The sequence below is a fragment of the Bacillus rossius genome, chromosome 1, assembly GCF_032445375.1.
Source record: "Bacillus rossius redtenbacheri isolate Brsri chromosome 1, Brsri_v3, whole genome shotgun sequence".
NCBI classification, from domain to species: Eukaryota; Metazoa; Arthropoda; class Insecta; order Phasmatodea; family Bacillidae; genus Bacillus; species Bacillus rossius.
Genome location: NC_086330.1, coordinates 329,754,222 through 329,775,245, shown reverse-complemented (window position 1 = coordinate 329,775,245; position 21,024 = coordinate 329,754,222). Strand labels below are relative to the sequence as shown.

Genomic DNA, 21,024 nt, shown 5'->3' with positions numbered 1-21,024 from the left:
ATGTCAAAGGATCGGAGAATGTGGTAGCGGATGCGCTATCGCGTATGTATAATGCCGAGGAGATTGAAGAAGTAGGGGAAAGGTCAGATGAAGAGAGTGGGGGGAATTTTGATGTTTGTAATGTATTAGGAAATTTCCCAGAGGGTTTTGTTGATTTAAAGGAATGGCAAGATAAAGATGAGGAGGTAAGAAAAATCCGGGAAAATATCCAACTCCCCCAATACAAATATTTTGAGATTCACAATGAAAAACTGCACTACAGTAAAGGGGGAAAGAGGAGGTTGTATGTGCCACGTGCGTTGGTCAATATGTTGATGCGTTATTTTCATGACTCACAAGTTGGAGCTCACAACGGCGTCGAAAAAACCTTAGATAAAATTTCTGATAATTTTTATTGGCCTACCATTAAAGAGGACATAAGAAAATACGTTAAAGGATGTGTCTCATGCCAGCTGGCGAAACAACCTCAAAATAGTAAAGTTGGGTACCATAGTGTGGAAAGTATTACGCGCCCCTGGCAGAGGGTATTTTTAGATGTTTTCGGTCCATTACCCAGGTCAACGAAAGGGAATAGTTGTTTGTTAATTTTGGTTGATGGTTTTAGTAAATATTGCGTATTTTTGCCGTTGAGGGATATGAAAAGTAGCCAGATTATAAAAGCCCTTGTGGAGAAGGTGTGGAGTTTGTTTGGTGGGCCCGAACAGGTTGTAACGGATAACGCCAGTTATTTTTGTAGTCAGCTGTTTCAAAGCATGTGTCTTAATTGGGGTATTAAACACATTAAAACGAGTCCTTATTATCCGAACCCAAATCTTGTTGAAAGGGTAAATAAAAATGTGAAAATAGCAATGACCATCTTTAGTGAGAAAGACCATCAAAAATGGGATGAGCCTTTAATTTTTTTAAATATGGCTTTTAATATGACCAAGCATGGGGCTACTGGATTTACGCCAGCGTTAATATTCTTGGGGCGAGACATCTGCCATCCCCTATTAAATGTGTGGGGCATTTCGCCAGAGAATTTGTTAATTCATAGTCCACGTAAGTTGGAAGAAGTGTGGGTAGATGTCGCCATGAATTTGGAAAAGAGTAAGGAAGTAGTTAGGGGTCAGTATAATAAAGGGCGGTTGCCGAACCCGTTTACTGTAAACCAGGAAGTTTTGTGTAGGGAGCACCATCTCAGCGATAAGGGAAAGCATAAGACGGCGAAATTGATGTATGCCTTTGGGGGTCCTTATGTAATTAAGAAATTTTTGGGGCCCGTTACTGTTTTGTTAGAAGAATGTGGGAACCATTTTCGCGTGAAAAAAGCTCACCTTTCGCAGTTGAAGCCCTATTGTCGGGGGTAGTCCGAATGTAATTTGGTTTCCAATTGATATAAAAGAGTTGTGATGTTAATAAGTGAGAAAATTTATATACTTTTATATCTATATTTATATTTAATTTATGATTGCAAGAATATATTTCGTGATTTTTGAAAGTGTTTTAGCGAGTCTTTTATATTTACATATTGTAATGTTTGCCGTGATTTTGGCAGGTAGCTGGATTTTTGGACTCTAATAAATTTAGTATGTATTGGACGTTTATTTAAGTTACCTATAGCCATTTGTGGAAAATTTGTTTTGAAAAGAAAGTTTCATGGTCGCTGTACTTTTTTTAAATGGTTAAATTTACATCCTGGATTAAATTATTTTAGTTTAGTTTAATTTTTTTGTAAAACCTTTGGGGAGTTTAGCTATGGGTCGCGCTTTATAGTTAGTGTTTGGTGCTATTTCGAGTTTGCTTTCTGTGTCTTTGTTTTGTGTTTTTCTCTTTCGCGGCTCTTTTGAGTCTTTCTTACTTCGTCTTCTACGTGTTGCTTTTAGTGTTACTTACTTTACACGGACCTAATAGTTAGATAACTCAAAGGGGTATTATAATTTTTTTTTTGTCGGGGTGGTTGAGGCCATTTGTGGCGGCCTCAGTCGTCTTGATTTTTATTATAACTTTTATGGTGCGTAAAGGTTGTTTTAAGATGAGTAAATTGTTTTATAATATTATTTATAGTATTATACTAGTTAATGGTGTATGTAAATTATTTATTTGTTGTTTTGTTGTACGCTTATTATTCTTATTCGGTAGTGGCAACCGCTAGAAATAACCAGAACGATCGAGCGGAGTGAGGGGTGGCAGGACAGGAAGGGGGGGTGACGTCAGCTGACGTGAGAAGGGGAAACGGCGGTCAGCTGTTTTGGACGGACAGTGAGTGTGTGTTGACCGCGCGCCGCGGAACTATCCGGCAGAGACGAGAATTGGCTTTTCAGCGATGAGCTACGAGTGTGACGTTACGTGATTAATATTGAAGATGACGGTAATGCCACGATACCCTCGGCGAAGCAACACCAGTCGTGGTGTATGAGAATGCGATATCGTGGGCCTAGTGCACTGGTCATCAATGTAGCGCGATGCTACAGGCACTACAAGGTGAGCGGGGTTTACATCCGACCCCGACGCAGACCGACTACAGAGGTATGCCTCTAGAACAAGTAAGTGCGAGAACTGGATTTGTAACTTTTGGCTCCGCTGGTTTGACTCGCGGGCAACGTGTTTAAAACAGAGTGCGGCGATGGAAATTACTGGTAGAACTATCTAGACGTCACTATTTCGTTTTTCCACCCTCCCCTCCTCCGTAATAGACTTTATGGGACTTTGGTTTATTTTAAGTATAGTGCAAGAGTGTTTGTATGCGAATGTCACCAACGTACATTAAATTTAATTATAGTAATTGAAATGGTATCACGAATTGGATTTATAGGTTGCTTTCCCTTTTTACCGTACTTAATGCTGGTTGTTTTATTTCTGGTAATTCATTATATATATGTTGACTATCACAATAAGTTTAGCAGGGCTGTCGGTCAATTTAGTACGTTAATGATTGCTTTTGCGCACTGGTCAAATTTTAAGCCAGTCCATGCGCATCTATTTAAGTTAATTTTACTACACTTTCATTATCAATATGTATGTAGAGACACGTATACGGGACTGGCGTGGCGGGTGCGGACGTGTTCAACTACCCCGGTATAAGGGGGGTTGAACTGAAGTACTTCAACCGTGTATTTATTTCTGACTGTTTGGTTCACAACACTGTTGCTTTGTACACTTTCCAAACAACATTCATACTACTTTCCAAGTCTAAAATTAATATACTAAAATACGAAAAAACTTTTGAAATATGTGTTGCCTCAAAACTGGTTTTAACTTGCATGCAGAGTGGCAATTATTTTTTGCTACATCCCAAGACAAAAGAGTATCTGATGTCTTGGTGTTGATGTCTGATGATTTTTTATATTTGATGTCTGTAAAGCAGCTTGCTCTGCCGAAGGAAGTCTCCAGCACTCATGTGACAATCAGATATAAAATATACTTGAAAAGCTATTTTAGGAACAAGAAAGATGCACTATGTGGTACCAAGTCACATGCTAAGGTTGCCACAAAAGTTTACTCATTTTGTGACAAAGAAGAAATCCACACTGTTTGTGACAGCAACTTGTTCAAATCATTTGTTGCTTCAACTCTTTTATAAGGTTACATCACTGTTTGTGTGCAAAGATGCATGGTGGGTAACAAAGCATGACAATATAGCCGAACTGAAAGTCAGCTTTCTATATCATCTTTTATTTTTCCTCAGCAGCCTTACATACTGAACATGACTGTAGATTCAGCGCTATGTCAAGTGGAACCTCCCACTCCAACAGTGCGTGTGTACACACTGCGTTAATGTAACACTTTGAGATCTTAAAATTCTTGTTTCAGAAAAAAATAAAATAAGTTCAGTGAATCTAGTAGCATTTAGCATCCATTGTGACACTTCTGACAACAATGTATGTGTCTACCTGTTCAACTGTAAGGGATGTAATATTAAGTTATCAAATAATATATTTTTTTTAATTTTTTGATCAAAACAGTAGTATAAGCGTGACTTTCGTGCTATATACAGTGAATATTTACATTAATACATAAGTCATTGTCTTGATAAATTTTTGATTCGTACCAAGTTAGAGTGAAATTAAAATGTTTGATAAAAACTTAAAACTACGAAAACAAACTTTTTCACAAATTTTAGCAATCATCACTAATGATAATACACAACTGATATAATGTTTAATTTCAATTAATTTTGGTTTTGTCATTAAGTTTTTTATAATGTTAAAACATTCTCCAAAATAATTTTTTTTTTCAAGCAAATATTGCACTTATATATATTAATTTTTAACCTTGTGGAACTTAGTGTGTTGTTTCATTTATGTTTATTTTAGTTCTATATTTTCCTTATTGTAATGTTTAGCTCAACATTTTTTTTAAAAATATGAACTCATTCTTGTCCCAAAATAAAAATTTGGTAGACAGTCACAAAACCAGCATAGTATTAACATATATTTTTCCCACACAGGTAAAATATGGTGTCTTTGAAATTTAATAATTTTTTTTTATAAATTTATTAAAACATTCTTCCCCCCCCCCCCCCCCCTTATTTGCCTATGTAGCATATCCAATTGCAGTTATTTTCAATAGCTTTTGAATAAGCCCCCTTCGAAATTAATATATATATATATTGGTAAAAAAAAAAAAAAAAAAAAAAGAGAGAGCCATTTTAGTGAACCAAGTATAGACCAAAAATAGCAGTATTTTCTAATTTTCAATAATTTATTAAAAAATAACTATTCACTAAAAAAAAATATGATACATATTTTTAATGTACTTCATAGGAACAATTCAAGTACCAAAAATCATGGAAATTTATGACATTGAGGCTAATTTTTTTTGTTGATTTGATTTTTTATAATTTTATATTTTAAAATTTAAAAAAAAGTCACTGTGAGTCATCCTTAGAAGATAAACATATGCTATCGTGGACATTTCTGTGGGCCTTTTTCAGACCTACAATTCTGCAGTACATTAATTTGATGTATCAGTCAGCATAAGGCATGTAAGTTCCTAAAAGCATATTTTTATGACTTGATTACAAAACATTGAGATATCTACTATATTTAAATTTAATATGAATATATTATTATGCATATAAACTTTCAGGAAGAAATCCTCTAAATGATGGTGAAAACGGCATCAAAATCCATTGTGTAGTTAAGAAGAAGTAAGCGACCATACAAACACGTAGAGTGACTGTTTTATACTATGCATTTAATGATGTCACACTGTTTGTTTGAACTAGAACAGAGGTACATTGCAGTATGGATTTCTCTCTGATGTCTGTATAACGGGTATAATTTTACCTGACTAATAACTGTTTATTTACTTTGTGTCTTGGTGTGTTACGTTATAGCACATAAGCAACAGAACAATTAAGGTTTATTTTTTTTTTTTAAATCAGAGAATGGAAAACATAAAGTCACAAGTATGTCCATAAACATTTTAATGCTTATCAGTATGATTAAAACAAAATGTACCCCAAAGCACAGTCTCGCAGGAAAGACACATGTGCATGCAAAAAAAATTCCATTGCACTGAAAAGTTCTGTATAACGTACAATATGACACTTCTTTAACACAACTAACAGTTTGCAAAATTACACCATCAATTGATGGTATTTTTATATGCAACAAATCCTAATCTCTGCCTGACTTACACAAAACAATTTTTTATTACAAATCAAGTTAAGGAACATCACTTAGGACGAGGTACCAGCTGTCATATCTCATGTCTGAAAACAGAGGAATTGGACATTGTAGTCAGTTTTACGATAAAATAATTTTACGCTTTGTATTTATCAATTCTAAAACAAAGTTTTTTTTTATCTAGTAACCATAATTTCAATTATATTTAAATTACATTAGTTTTAATTAACTTATTTGGAGCTGAAATAAAAGGGAAGCATTTATGACTGAAGAGTAGATTATACCTGACTCATTCATGTGACCAATAAAAAAATAACTGCTGCTGCATAAAATTTAAACAAATATTTTTAAACTAAATGTTTTAATAAAAGATGACACTTCTGACATATTATGTTTAACATTTTAACGAAGACATTTTAATAATACAATATCTTCAACTGTAAGAGCCACGTTAAACTCGTGTATCACATTAAAACCATGAACAGTAATATGTTTCTATCATAGTCTTTATACTCATTTCACATGAGGGAAAATTATCTTTTCCATGTTTGATACAGTAAACAGCTCATTTGAAAGTATGCTTTGGTAAATAAAATACAAGCGGGCCTGGTGCAACCAACATAAGCCCCTTTTTTCTGTCCCAAGACAACACCGTGATAAACTACAATTACAAAGTGCAACTGAATTACATTAGCACTATAATCTTCCCATTGATATTTACCTCTAAACTTATCTTTTGTGAATGCAAAATTGTTTCCCTTCTCCACCGTCAGTATGAAAATCCTCTCGGCGAAAACGAAAATCTTGCCGACATCTAGAATTACATATTTTCAACTAGAATAGTTATTTGTATCATACAAGAGCACAAAGTAAATATCAGTTATAATTTTAGATGTTATAAAAATAAACACAAGAAATGGCAACATTCTTTAACAGATCTATTAATAAGTGTAGCATGTGGCCATTTAAAATATGAAAAATTACAAAAATTTATTTAAAAAAAAGGTTTAACAGATTAAGCTGTTTCATATAAGCTCAAAGAGAAAACCCTTTTGAAATGACAGATGTTACTAGTAAAATTCGAATGATTATTTAAAATACACAATTAGTGAAATTAGTTTGCAAACACTGTTAGCGATTTATATATGTGTGTGTATGTGTATGTATAGCAAAGCCTTATTGCAGTCTAAATTAGTCATTTGAGAATGTGTGCTGTGTTTTTAATGTTTATAGAGGTTCTGTTAAATATGATGTGGTGTAATACTGTATTCAGATATTAGAAGGGCATTAATTTTACTTCTCCTGTTACAGATCTCTGTGGAGATAAAATTAATAATTAGAAAATGTGACAGAATATAAAGTCAAAACGTTAGTTGAAATAATCCTATGATGCGCTAATAAGAACTTATTTCTTTTTTTTTTGCCCAGATTCAGGTGATGTACAAGATATATCTAAAATACCTATTAAAACTGCGAATATACACTACATATAGAGGCAGAAATGTCAGTGAATATAAGTCTGGAAATACTTCTGCTTATCACTACAGCCATTACCATGTGCAGTAAGATACAGTGGATTCCTCTTATGTGGAATGCCATATCGGCGACCGTGTGCAAAGTACAGATCACACTATACTTATGGTTACCTGAGTTTCTAGCCAATACGGCATTCCACTTATCTAGTGTATCACACTGATCAAAGAAATTACTTTAGTGACAAGGAGAAGCGTTTCCAAAACCTATTGTTCATTGACATTTCTGCCTCCTCTAAATACCCTGCATATGTACTTGCAGTTTTGATATGTATTTTTAAGGATAACATTCGCTTAAATGAACCTTTTGGACAAGTTGTAACGAGAGAACAAAAAAAAATATTTTGTCATTTCCACAGGTTATGCATTTGCACCATTAAACCCTGGATTTCACTGGAAACCTCGACTTGCACACTGCAATCAGTCACAAGTGGAACAACGCACAAGTTGAATTTCTATGCATTCAGGCCAGCCTTAACAGTTTTCTCCCAGTCATTGAGAAAATGGAGGACACAGGGGAAATTCAACCTGAATATATAAAAGTAGATTATGTGCAGCAGTTTAACTAAGAGATATTGGCATCGCTTATCATTTTATAATATTCTTGTGGTTCAGAACTTTTCAGTACCAATTTATTCAAATATTAGTGTGCCTTGGATCGGACTCTGAGCGGGTGTTGCAGCTACGGTGATGGACTGTGCATCTGTGCATGTGGGCAACTGTTGTGCTAGCGCACCACATCATTATGGGTTGTGTTACCACAGCTGTATGTAGCTCATGCTGACATTTTGAGTCGCATAATAAAGTACCGCAGGTTATGCCCATTCGCTTGCGACATGAGCACACGAACACCAGCTTTCCCGAGCCTGGTTACAACATTTGGGTAGGGCAGGGCTGAAACTTTCTAGAACAGGGGACAGAGGGTTTAAGCGGGCGTGAATGGTCAGGCGCTGCTTTCACTCTGGGGGAGGCTATGCCTCTCCTCAATGGCAATAAGTTGGATAGGTCGGTTCAGAAGCTACAAATGGAGTTACAAGAATTAACAATGAAAAGTTAAATAAAAAAACACTAAGGGCAGGAGAGGTCCAAAAGTAAGTGTTCAAGTTTTCGCTAGTAAGATACTCCTCTTCATGAAAAGTGTGAATATGGAACAGTCTTATCTAAGATAAAATTATAACTACGGTGTTAAATAAGGTTTAGAATTCTTAAAAAAACAAATGTTATTTGGTTTTGAATTAGAGTTAAGAATTTTTTAATTAATTTCAATCCTAAGTTTAAAATGGTTAAACTTCTCTCAAAAAAGACCCACAGAGGAAAATTAAATTAAGATCCTGTAGGCACAGATTAAATCTTTTGCAGATGAGTGAGTAGTAAATTCTTAGCAGATGAGTTAGTAGTAAATTCTGAGTTTACATTTCCCCTTATGTTTTGAAAATGTGATGAAAATTGTGCAGTGATGCTTTTGACTGTAAATCTTAGTAATAATTTTTAATATCCACTCATCCTTGATACTTTTTGTTTAATAACCATCCCAGCTTTTAGGTTATTTATTTAATTTTTATCAGCTAATGTGTAACATACACTGGAAACCAAAATATGCAATAAAATGAAACATGTAATGCTTATAAAACAAAAAACTGAAACTGCCCAGAAAAAAAAATTGCAGTGGAGAAAATCAAGAACAAAATCGTACATTCTTAAATATGTTTGTAATCAGTGGGGGACGCAGAGGAGGGATAGTAGTGCGTATGTATTTCCCTCTGAAGTTATGAAAAATTATGTGAGATCTCGGTGAAGGAAGTATGTTATTTTGTGTGATGAAAGGTAAGCTGTTAGTACACCAGGAACTAGAAACCACAAAGGAAGTGATGCATGTTGAGAACAATAATGTAAATAATGTGCAAACCTCTTATTGTTGACATACTTTTGTAAATACAAAAATTCTCATTTTTTTCCCAATCACCTCCCATCAAATTTTTTTTTGTATTCACCACTGTTTGTAATTTACTCACAACACACGCTCACACAAGCTATGTTATACACGAGTAATTAGCAGCAATCACCGCATAGTTACTGATGTGCTCATCTATGGCTAGAAATGATAATGCTGATAGCTGTGGTATATAGCTTCACATAGTTACCTTCAGTAAGGGAAAGAGGTAAGAGCCATGTCTGACTAAAAGGAAATTATAGCAAAACTGAGCGTTAAGGGCCACAGTTTGAAAAAGATAGCAACAAAACAATGCTACAGTTCAATGATTGGTCAACAAATTCAAGTATTAGGGATCAACTGCCAACTTACCTTGAAAACAAAAGGAAAACCTCACACAGCGAGAGGAATAATTCACTGAGCAGTAGGTGAGGTCTGCATCAGTCACAGTTGAGTGTGACAAAACAGATGTGTAATTGTGGAACAGGCAACAGGTAAATGGTGAACAAGTATGTAATATATAGATGGCATTCTGGGTGGTATGGATCATTAAGTTTAAAAGCAAATGTGAAACCAGTGCTCGTGGTATAGGATAGCCAGCAGTGTACAGCTTTCTGCAGGACAGTTAATACACAGTCGCTGTAAATCAGAAGTGGTTAAACCCTACACAATTGGCCGACAAATCCCATAGAGCCATATGGGTCACTTTGAAGTGAAGACAAATTTTTGCAAAGGAAACAAGAGTTCAAAAGAAGAATTAAAATGGGTGGTCTTAAAATAAATTAAACCTGCTACATGCAAATGACTTGTGAATTCCATGCAAAGAAGGTACCAGGACATCATCAAATGTAAAAATATGTTACCAAATACTTAAGTGTCAGCTTAATTAACAATTTATTTTGTGTTTTCAAGTAAACACACAAAATATACGCAACATGTGAACATTTTAAGTGCTCTTTAGCTATCATGTTAGTATTATATAAATGAAATTACAATATTTATTTTGTTTACCATTAATATAATTTAGAAGTATCAAAGAATACACATTCCAACTAAAACATTGAGTATATTCACACATTCATTAAGTTTGTACTTTATTTTCCCCATAGCTCTATAAGGTACAAACTGTATATGTATTCATTTTGTGGCGTTAAAAGTTTTGCAGAAAATATAAATTTCAAACTAATTGCAACACATTCAAGCACCTCATCTGCATGTGGTCCAATAGAAAACCTGAAAGGACAGCTTCCATACTGATGCAATTCATTGCCCCACTACACACAATTTTATTTAGAGGTTCATTATCATCATCTATCCAAAAGGCTAAAATCCAAGTTCTCCAAACGTCAAATAATTTTAATTAAAAACATTTAGATAAGCCCACTAATTTTCTTTTTTCACTTTTCAAGGATTTGCTTTCAACTAATAGCCAAGAGTATTAACATATTTCATTACAGACTACAAAAATAAGCATTATCAATGAAATCACAAAAATTTTAATGGAGAACAAAGATTTGAAAAAAAAAGTTATCTCAAAGGCTAAATAATTTTCTATACACAAACAGTCCTATTTACTAATTTTTTTCTACCTTAACAAGTTCAATTATTAAATTTGCAACACTAAGGCTCAGTTGCCATGTGCATTATTTTATTTTATTGTCATTGTAGTTTAAGGGCTATTTCTGTACATTTATCATGATTGTTTTCTTGAACTTCTTTGTCACAAATTTTGTCATTAGGTATTTACTAAGCGTTATTTTCAATGAACTTCTTTGTCACAAATTTTGTCATTAGGTATTTACTAAGCGTTATTTTCAATTGACTCAAATCATATCTTTGAGAATTTTTTTGATGTTTTATTTTGACAAACAAAATTCCTTTTTACCAATATTTTTGAATAGCCCAAACATTTATATTGTGAACATGAACTTTGAACATTAAAATTTATGTATATGAGTAAGAATTAAGATTGGTAAAAAAATTTTTTAAATTAATAAATTCAATAAAATAATTAAAAGAAAATGCAGACCTAATATATTACATTTACAAATGTATACATTGCAATTTCAGTGTCGATTTTGCACAGTGATTACAACAAATGTTCAAAACTGTGCAGCACTGTTGTCAGAAAAGTAAGTGATTTTTCTTAACTCGAATGGTAGTGCATCTTTCAGAATTTGTATAATTTTTCTTTGAAAAGCATAGAATGCTATTGTTTTGTGTTGCAACCACTCGGAAATAAAAACATACTCCACATGCCACAGTTTTTCTAGCCACTTATAATATACAATAAATGGGTGCAGTGTGGCTTGGCTGTTTGTGCTGTGAAATTATTGTACTTCATCCTGCAAAACAAATGAATAATTTTCTGCAAAGACACAGTTAATAATAACCTCACCTACCGCCAGTTTTTCCTTACATTCTGCGTAGCAATCTTTCTGTTATAATGCAATAAATGAATAAACGCTTTTGCACTTGAATTTACAAATTCCTTATTCCTGATTGTAACAAAATCTTTTTTACCATGCTTAATCCTACTTAAGTCATCCTCTTAATCTTTAACAACCTGTGCAGTATTTTCACTTTATGTTTTGCCAGGCTTTGGATTCTGAGTTGAAAGAACTCCCTTTTCACATACTATTTTTTTTACAGCTTGAGCCATATAATTACTGACATCAAACTCTTCTTCAATTTTTTTACAGGTCCAACTTTCTGGTAACACTGATAAAATAGTCATTTTTTCACTTTACTAAGTTGTTTGGGCAAATATTTTTTTTTTAATTGTACAATAATTTCATACTCATTTTTTCTTTGTTTTCTTCTTTACCTTCTTTCTTAGAAGAAATTAATTGTTTTCCCGAGCTTGTCACAATTTTTTCAACATTTTTTGTGGAATAACTTTCTATAGCAATTTTTTTCTTTTTTTTTTTACCAATAAGTTCCAGAGATTTATTTAAGTAATCTATCGATGCCTCTGGGTCAGTAAATAATTCATCATCAATGTCTTCCTTTTGGCCTGTACCAGCTACATTATCATCTACCTGTTTTGGTATATTAAGTTCAACATACACTTTTTTCTTACATTTTTTAGGTATTTTCACACCCATTTTAATGTTCGTATTTAAAGAACACAAACTTTCTGTCACATTTCTGAGATATTTTTTCTTTGTTTTCAGATGATTTTGTTTCTTATATGGGTTACACCATTTAACATTATAAATACACCAGTTATTTTATTTGCTGTTTGTTTGCCATTTTTAGGAATTAGAAAGAAATAGCTAGCTTCCTAACAAAACTAAGTAAATGATGGTCTTTACACTTTGAAGTAGTATCAACTCTTCAATAAATGCACTAAAACAATTTAGTTAAAAAAATTACATTATCTTTTAAGCATATGAACATTTAACATAATTTTTAACACATTAAGAATATGTGGACAACCATACAGTTCACAGTCCTAACAACAACTGACTGGGATAAACAAGCGAGCCAAGTGTATGCATCACAGGAATGAACCTGTTATGACAGGAAAGCTCTGACTCAGAGACTTTGACAAGCACAGACTGTCTCATTTTTTTTCAATGAGCAGGAATTTGTTACCTCTAAAAAATATTTTTTGTAGTGTTAGTAGTGAAATTGGGAATCTTTTTTACAGTGAAGGCAACATTTGAAAAAAAAAATTCTATAGCTTTTCTTACAAACACATTAAGACTTAAAAAGAGCATTTTTGGGACTTTCTAAAATATATATATTTTTTTGTTTTTGAAAAAAAATTGAAGTTGACGAAAGGTTAAAGCTCCTTAAAAACAGAAGAGAACAAATGCTCTCTAGGCCTAATAGTCTCTAAGTTAACACATTTTTACTGTATCAAATATTGTGTAAAATATGATTTTTTTTTAATGTTTTTGAAGGGCTATAGCTAAAAAACTATTAGCCCCAAAAATTTCATATTTTGTATTTTTCAACTGTTTCATGGGTACAACAAGTGTACCAAAAATTATCAAAATCTGAAATAGTAAGGTTCAGAGCACTGGTTGATTTCACATGGATTTGACCCTAAATTAGAAAGAAAAAAAAAAAAAAAAAAACACTCTCATTAATCTATTTTACAGTAATGTTATAGTGGTGTTTTTCCTTCAAATTCTGCCAATATATGTCTCCTGTGTACATAGTGTCTTTGCCTGCAGGATTAATCTTAAGCTTTCGATTTCTCTCACTTGGTGCATTTATGAGACAAAATACTTAAAAGAATGTCCTTGTTCCTTACATTATATCAACACTTGTAGGAATTCTTAACTTGAACTTACGGGGCCTTGCAATTGTAGATTTGTAGCTTGTTACCTTCATGAACTAGACCCCAAAGTTATGATCAGGTCAGTTAAATGAGCCGATCATGAATTTATAACAATTTAAATTGAATTCCATTCTTAAAAATAAAGATTTGGTAGTTTAGTACAACTTCCAAGCACAAATATTTATTTTTAAATGATTTTCTTTCATAACAAAGTTAATTCTACACTATTAGTCAAAATTGTATTCATAAAATCATTGCAGAACACAAAGATTACAATATTTAATGACAGAATAGTACTCCACAAATTAGCTAAGTAACTAACTTTGTTTTTGTATAATTCTTTTAACTGACGTATTTGACATGTTACTACAAAAAAAGGATGAAAAAACTGTTTTGCAGTGAAACTTAAGTCCTTTCAACTTATGACCAATCACAAAAACACTAGGAATTTAGAATCTAGTCGAAGACTAAGACTTCATTGCACAATGGCTCCAAAACCTGAAGTCGGTAACACACCTTCATTCCAACCACAGTCATAGCAACATTTAAATAAAATAAATTGCCTCTCAGAATCATAAAGGCATGAGACAAGATGGGAGGAATAAAAATCTATAAAAATAAAAGCAACTAAAAAGTTTAGAGTACTTCAGATTATAGTGCCAATTAGTGGGAAGGGTGTACTAAAAATAAGTACAACAAACTCTATAACAGATACACTTACTAAACACAAATGACAGAACTACATGCGTTGCCATGCACAGCCAACATAATTTGTTATTTCAATAGCAAACTTCACAATTTTACTTACAGCTTAAGTGGGGTTATTTCCAGCCACCATGAATTTTACAATATTTTGGAGTAACAATTTTCAGTTATCTTTTCTTAAAGAATATCCCCCCTACTATCTTAAGAAGTTCTTTAGCTTGAAAGAAAATAGAGAAATATAACTGTTTAGTTGACTTGATACCTTATTTTATAGTAACTGTTACATATATTGTATAATTTTCTACAATTTTATGAAAAGTTACATAAATTTAATTTTATCATTATTTGCATACACTATAAAGAAATTTTTCTAGAAATACTCTAATATTATAGTATTTTAAGGAGGTAAACTATATATATGCAAATAGCAATGCATGTGCATATATTTTACATTGTATGATTGACATGTTCTATATCTTAAATGCTTTGGTTCCATATGGAATCCACAGAAGAAAAATAAATAAATAGAAAAGAAACATCCAAATTACTGGCATAAACACAATTATATTATTTCATGCAGGTGACTACAGCTGTAATAAATAATTACACAAGTACAAAGGGTCCAATGCCAGGGTTTACCTATGCCATGTCAATATGGATGGGACTTATCCCCCTTACTTGAAAGGTCATCACCAAAATGTTCCAAGATTAAATGTTAATGCTAGGGAAGAGGAGATAGCATTTATTAGTAATGAAACATGAAAATGATGATCCAAACCTTTGAGTTAGGAATCTTGACATCACACCAACGTCCATCAATGGTGTGCCTCTGAGACAACACTCGCAACTGAGATTCGTAGCTTCCAAACCGAATGAATCCAAAACCTTTAGACTGGCCAGTTTTTGGGTCTTTCTTTATCTGAAAAGGAAAAGGCCACTACAAGAATAAATTATAATTACATAACACTAACACATAGTTACGAATTAAAGTAACAAATAAAAAGTATAGAATTTGCAATATGGATAAAAATTTGAGTTCTTGAAAATTACCAGTAGTTAGTTATGAACTCCTTAGTATATAGTGTTCACGAGGAAAGGCCACCACAAAAATAATGACTAAACTCTTATGTAGATGTACACAACCTTAAAGGCCAGCCCACCAGGGCACACAGCTTCTGACAAAAACATGCAATTTGAAAACTGCTCAAGATAACCTAGTGGGGTCTGTTTATGAAAAGCACTTAAGAATAATCTGAAAGCAGATGAGCAGTAGTCCTGTTCCCGTGTTTTGTTTTTAAACAGATTTTTATGTGAGATAAAAAGGTTAAAATGTGTATTTTTAAAATAATTTTAGACATGAAACGCAGCTTCTTGAAAACACTTATGCCTTACACCTTCATCTTAATTTCTCGCCATATATTGTTATGGTTACTGCTCAAATTTTATGATTGTCCAATGTACGAGTAGACTGCAGACCAGTTCAGAACCTTGCACTTACAAGGTGATAATGTGCTAGAAGCACCAGCGAGCATCACATTTATCATTCCACCTCAATAACAGATACACCTCTAACTAGGCAGTTACCTTAAGTAGGTATTTTCAGAAGCTTGCAGTAGTAAATACAGAAATACAGCAGAACCTTATTTTTACACATTTCAAGGGACCCCAGGACAAAAATAGGAAGCAGGAAAACATAAAATGTTGTTTTTATTATTATTATCTCACCATGATGGAAACAATAAGAAGAAAATACACAACACAATAAATAAAATGTCACAGATGCAGATGTTTTTATACAAAAACTAAAACTTCATTATCTCACACTGTGAAAACAATATAGCCCAGTTAAATAAGACCCTGATGTGGAAAAAATTGTTGGAAAGCTGGAAATCATCTTAAACCCTTTGGTTGGCATCCAAATAGAGTATCCTGAGTTTTCGCCCTCACAGTTGGTGAGCTTAAGGAGGGGGGTGGAAAAAACTGTGAAATTATCGGACTTTTTTGTGTTTTTCACACGTAACTCGAAAATGATGCAAGTTAAACTTAGTAGTAAGCATAATTAAAGTGTATATTATTATGCGTCCAATAAGACCACAAATGTCAAAATCGGTTCAGTTGTTTGGCCGCAATCGACATTTTAATATTAGAAATATTTTCTATATTTGTAAATATTTTAATTTCTCGTCTGTTTACCGTCAGATATTATCTAAACCACCACTCAGATCAACAAAACCCAAAGTATAGAGTTGTAGAGTATTAAATTCAAAGTTGAATAGACACCTTAATTGCAAAAATCCGCTTGATTCTTTGCAAGATATGTCCGATAATCTGAAATCCCAGTTATCATGAAATTGTTGTGCCAACCACTCACCCCACCTTACCCCACCCTACTATTATATATATATATATGTGTGTGTGTGTGTGTGTGTATACCTAAAAATTGTGTTATATGAATGAATGAGGCTTGTTGTGGTTGACACAAAAAAGTAACTATACTAAACTCCCGATTATCCGTGTTAATTGGGACTCACAGATGCCCGGATAATTGAAATCCAGGCAAAAAAAAAACCCGGATAATCCATTTAACGGTAAGGGCTCTGCCATATATGAGAGCCGCACCATAAATTTGTCTCCAGTAGAATTCTGAGCACAATATAAGTCTTTGTGAACTGTGTCACAGCTTAGTGGAATGTAAACACTATGGCTCTGTGTCGCCATGCGGTCTTACTCCGTCTGCTGGAGAGGCGGCAGTCACCCACTCCTCTTCCTTCCCTCCTTTTTTATTTATTGTTTCTACCCTTCAGCAGCAAGTAATTCTTCCTCCCCCCCCCCAGTTTATCCCCCACCCTCCCACTCATGCTCCACCTCTTTCCCGTGTGTCCATTCGTCCAGCCGAATGGGTGCAATAGGATTTATCATGGATGGGAGTGGATTGCAAGATGTGTTCAACATTGCATATGCTACTGCATCAACCTATAAAATGTTGACAGAACATGCATATTCAAGAGCCGTGCGATGCTACATTTTAGTGCATCTAGCTTTATCTAAAATTAAGTTGTCCAAGCTGGACATAACAGATGATGAGAGCACTTATATACTGCAAATATTTGAAGACATTGGGAAACCAACTGTGGACTTTGAAGCATCTGCAGTACAACATGTGATGAAAAATTTCTCGGACAAACTTCTGGAACTAGAAAAAAGAGGACCCACCGCAAAACTTTAGGTGCAGTATTACCGTATGGTGACAATATTGAAATGCTTCATTCACTCCAAAAGGGTTGGAGATTGGAATGGTCATCTTCAATGTATACAACAAATGTTACCATGTTTTCACGCAAGTGGACATTTCCTGTATGGCAAATAATGCCAACTTTACATAGAGGACTTACTACAGCTTCAATCTAAACTGATTCGTACTGAATATAAGCATTTTGTGGTGGAAGGCTTCTTCACAGTAAGAAGATCTGAGAAATTTTGGTCTGGCCTATGGTCAGATATGGCCATAGAGCAGACCTTGATGAAATCTATGAAAACGGAAGGAGGTGTAAGTCGCAGAAGAGGCGTAACGGACAATGTTCTAATTAAGTGGGTATCGTCCATGTCTGCAATCTTGGAGATATGTCTACAGTTAAAAAAAATTTTGTAGGGTCACTTTCAGTACAGTAGAGCAACACGTGGATGCCAGGCCATCAAGGATCACTAGAGACGAGCTGGATGTGTTGAAATTTACTGAGTGGTTATCAACACATGACCCTTTCCCGGAAGGAGAATGCATTATGTCAATAGGCACCGGAGTGGTAGGGGACGATACGATAAACTGTCACGAGGCATAAGAAATTGGGCTGAAGGGCATTAGACAAATAATTGGCAGCAATTTCAAAGATGTGAAATTTCAAAGAAAAATGCGAGTGACTCCATTGAAAAGTTTCAACTCCAAAGTCACGATCCATGAACAGGAAGTGCCAGTCAATCCTGACACAACCTTCAGGAGGATATCTCTTTTCAAAAAGTCCAATTCCGAAATCAAAACATACTTTGAATTTGAATTGGCACCCTACCCTCTTTCCATATTTGATGAATCAGGCATGAGGAAAACTCGCAAATCCGTGTTATATGACTCATACAGCCCCTTGAGAGATGAAGATGAGGGAAATCATGATTTGTATGACCCAGTCTATGTCATTGATGGAGGTTTTCTTTTGCACACAATTTTAGATAGGTATGTGGAATAAGGTATGTGAAAAAACACTACAACAAAAAAGGCACTGCCATAGTCTTCGATGGTTACCCTGAAAATGCTAATGAAACCAGCACCAAATCAGTAGAGCGCCTTTGTCGGAAATCAACTTTCGCTGCATCCACTGTACAATTCGATGAAAGTATGATAGCTACAATGCCGAAAGACAAGTTTCTATCTAATGACAGCAACAAACGGCGCCTCATATAAATGCTCGTGAATCGTCTAAAACTTGAAAAAGAGTGTGAGTTTGCAGTGAAGATAGCCAAAGAAGATGCAGACAGAGACATTGTCCTAGCCGCTTTGGAACTTGCTGAAGAATATCGATATGTAGCAATAGTGGGAGAGAATACGGACCTCCTAATACTGCTTACTGCATTGGCACCAACTACAACCACGGTTGTGCTCATGAAACCAGGGAAGGGGGCAAACGATAGCACCCGTTACTCACCCTCCAAGTTCAAGTTTTCAGACACTGCAAACAAAATATTCTTTTCTTGCACGCCTTCGTGGATGTGACACAACCTCAGCATTTTTCAGACAGGGAAAAATGAAATTTGTCAAAACCCTGGAAAAAAGCAAGGAACTGCAAGATGCTGTGCCTGTATTTCTTTCACCTGTAGTTGACAAAGATCAGATTGCAGCCATGGGGGGCAATTTCTCGAGGCTGTTTATTGAGACATGGTTTCCCTAGATCAACTGAGGTACAAAGTGTTCGCCAAAACAGTGGCAAAAAGCAACATTGACCTGGCTTCCTTGCCCCCACAAAAGCAGCAGCTCGAGAGCATAGCTTTAGGGCCTACCATCAGGTCCAAAAGTAGCTCGGGGTCGATAAAGGTGCACTCAACTGGGGATGGAAAAACAGCAAAGATGGATTGGTCCCCATCACTACTGAGAAAGAGGCAGCCCCACTGAATGTACTCAATACAATATACTGTCAATGTGAAAAAGAATGCAAGGGATCCGGCTGTAGTTGCCGTAAAACGGGGCTTAACTGCTCCTACATTTGTGTAGCTTGCAAGGGGCAGTCATGTGCTAACGCACCAAATGTAGACACAGCTAAAGCCACTGACTCAGAGCACAATTCTGCAGCTGATGACTTGTCACATAAGTCTATGGCCCATTTAATGCTCCTGGTAATATTTTTTTAGTTTGTACAGTTATTTTCACATTTTGTATTCCCACCACAATAGGTATCAATGTTGTTCACTTATTCAAATTACCATTGATTTATTGTTGCTGATATCATTCTACTTCTTATTCAGATGCTGAAATCATGGACCCCGACCAAATGAACGACGGTGACGAAACAAGCGACATTGAACACGACCTATCCTGTGCCTGCACTGAACAGCAGACATTTACTTCCAGGCTAGTCGATCCCCAGATATCCACATCTCAAGATCACCAACCATCGACATCTAAACGTAGAAGATTATCTTCGCTTGTTTGATTTTTGAGAATGCACATATTTCTTCGCAAGTGTAAATATAGTTATTTATTTTTTGGTCGATTACAAGCCTCAGTCATTCCTTTCTATAACCCATTTGGCAGTATGTATAGGATTAGGAAGGGATTTCAGATTATCGGGCATATCTCATGTTGAACCAAACAGATTTTCACAATTAAGGTGTCTGTTCAACTTAGAATGTAATGCTCTACAACTTTATACTGTGGGTTTTGTTGATCTGAGTGGTGGTTTAGATAATATCTGACAGTAAACAGACGAGAAATTAAAATATTTACAAATATAGAAAATATTTCTAATATTAAAATGTCGATTGTGGCCAAACAACTGAACCGATTTTGACGTTTGTGGTCTTATTGGATGCATAATAATATACACTTTAATTATGCTTACTACTAAGTTTAACTTGCATCATTTTCGAGTTACGTGTGAAAAACACAAAAAAGTCCGATAATTTCACAGTTTTTTCCACCCCCCTCCTTAAGCTCACCAACTGTGAGGGCGAAAACTCAGGATACTCTATTTGGATGCCAACCAAAGGGTTTAAGATGATTTCTAGCTTTCCAACAATTTTTTCCATGTCAGGGGTTTCTAGGGTCTAATTTCACTGGGCTAATAAATTTATCCAATCTTGCGATTCTTCACAAATGTGTTTAAAGTTTAAGTTTAAGTCTTAAGTTCTTGGGCAAGAGACTTGCACATAGAAGCATCTAAACATGTCCAATTTTTTATGGTAAGAATTTTCCTACACTATTTTTTTTTTTACTTTGTGTATAATTGCACGTTTATATTTAATTTTCACGCATTTACAACAAATTATTTCAGATTTTTATAGGAAACAATTCTATTAAACAAACACAACTCCTTTCAAACCACTATTCATATTTAGGAACAGAATGCAATGTTTATAAATTCAGTGCTACCAACTGTATTTTCAAAACCTTTCTATTGTAGATAGGTTGTGCATCTTGGAACATGTACAAAGACACCATATTTACAGGAACTAGTTACATTGGATTATAAACTTATTTAAAGAAGAGCCCAGTAATCCGCTATTTATTTAACAACTACATTTTGAACTATTTTCATGCATAATACATTAAAGTTTAAAGAGGAGAGGAATAAACCTGAAAAACACCATCTTGGTTTGAAATCATTTTCATGCTCACTTCAAAAAAGGTTTTGAATCATCAGCCGTATGGTTTACCGTGGTTAAGCGGGGGAAAAAAAAAAAAAAAAAGGA

The 21,024-nt window shown here is 34.4% G+C and overlaps 1 protein-coding gene across 1 annotated transcript in view; it reads right to left on the bottom strand.

Moving 5' to 3' along the window:
- Positions 1–21,024, bottom strand: part of LOC134528029 (TAR DNA-binding protein 43-like) — a 73,637-nt gene that overhangs the window by 23,626 nt on the left and 28,987 nt on the right. Inside the window, exon 3 of the mRNA XM_063361208.1 lies at positions 14,852–14,992. Coding sequence (XP_063217278.1) covers positions 14,852–14,992 — 141 coding nt within the window. The remainder of the gene's footprint in view (positions 1–14,851; positions 14,993–21,024) is intronic.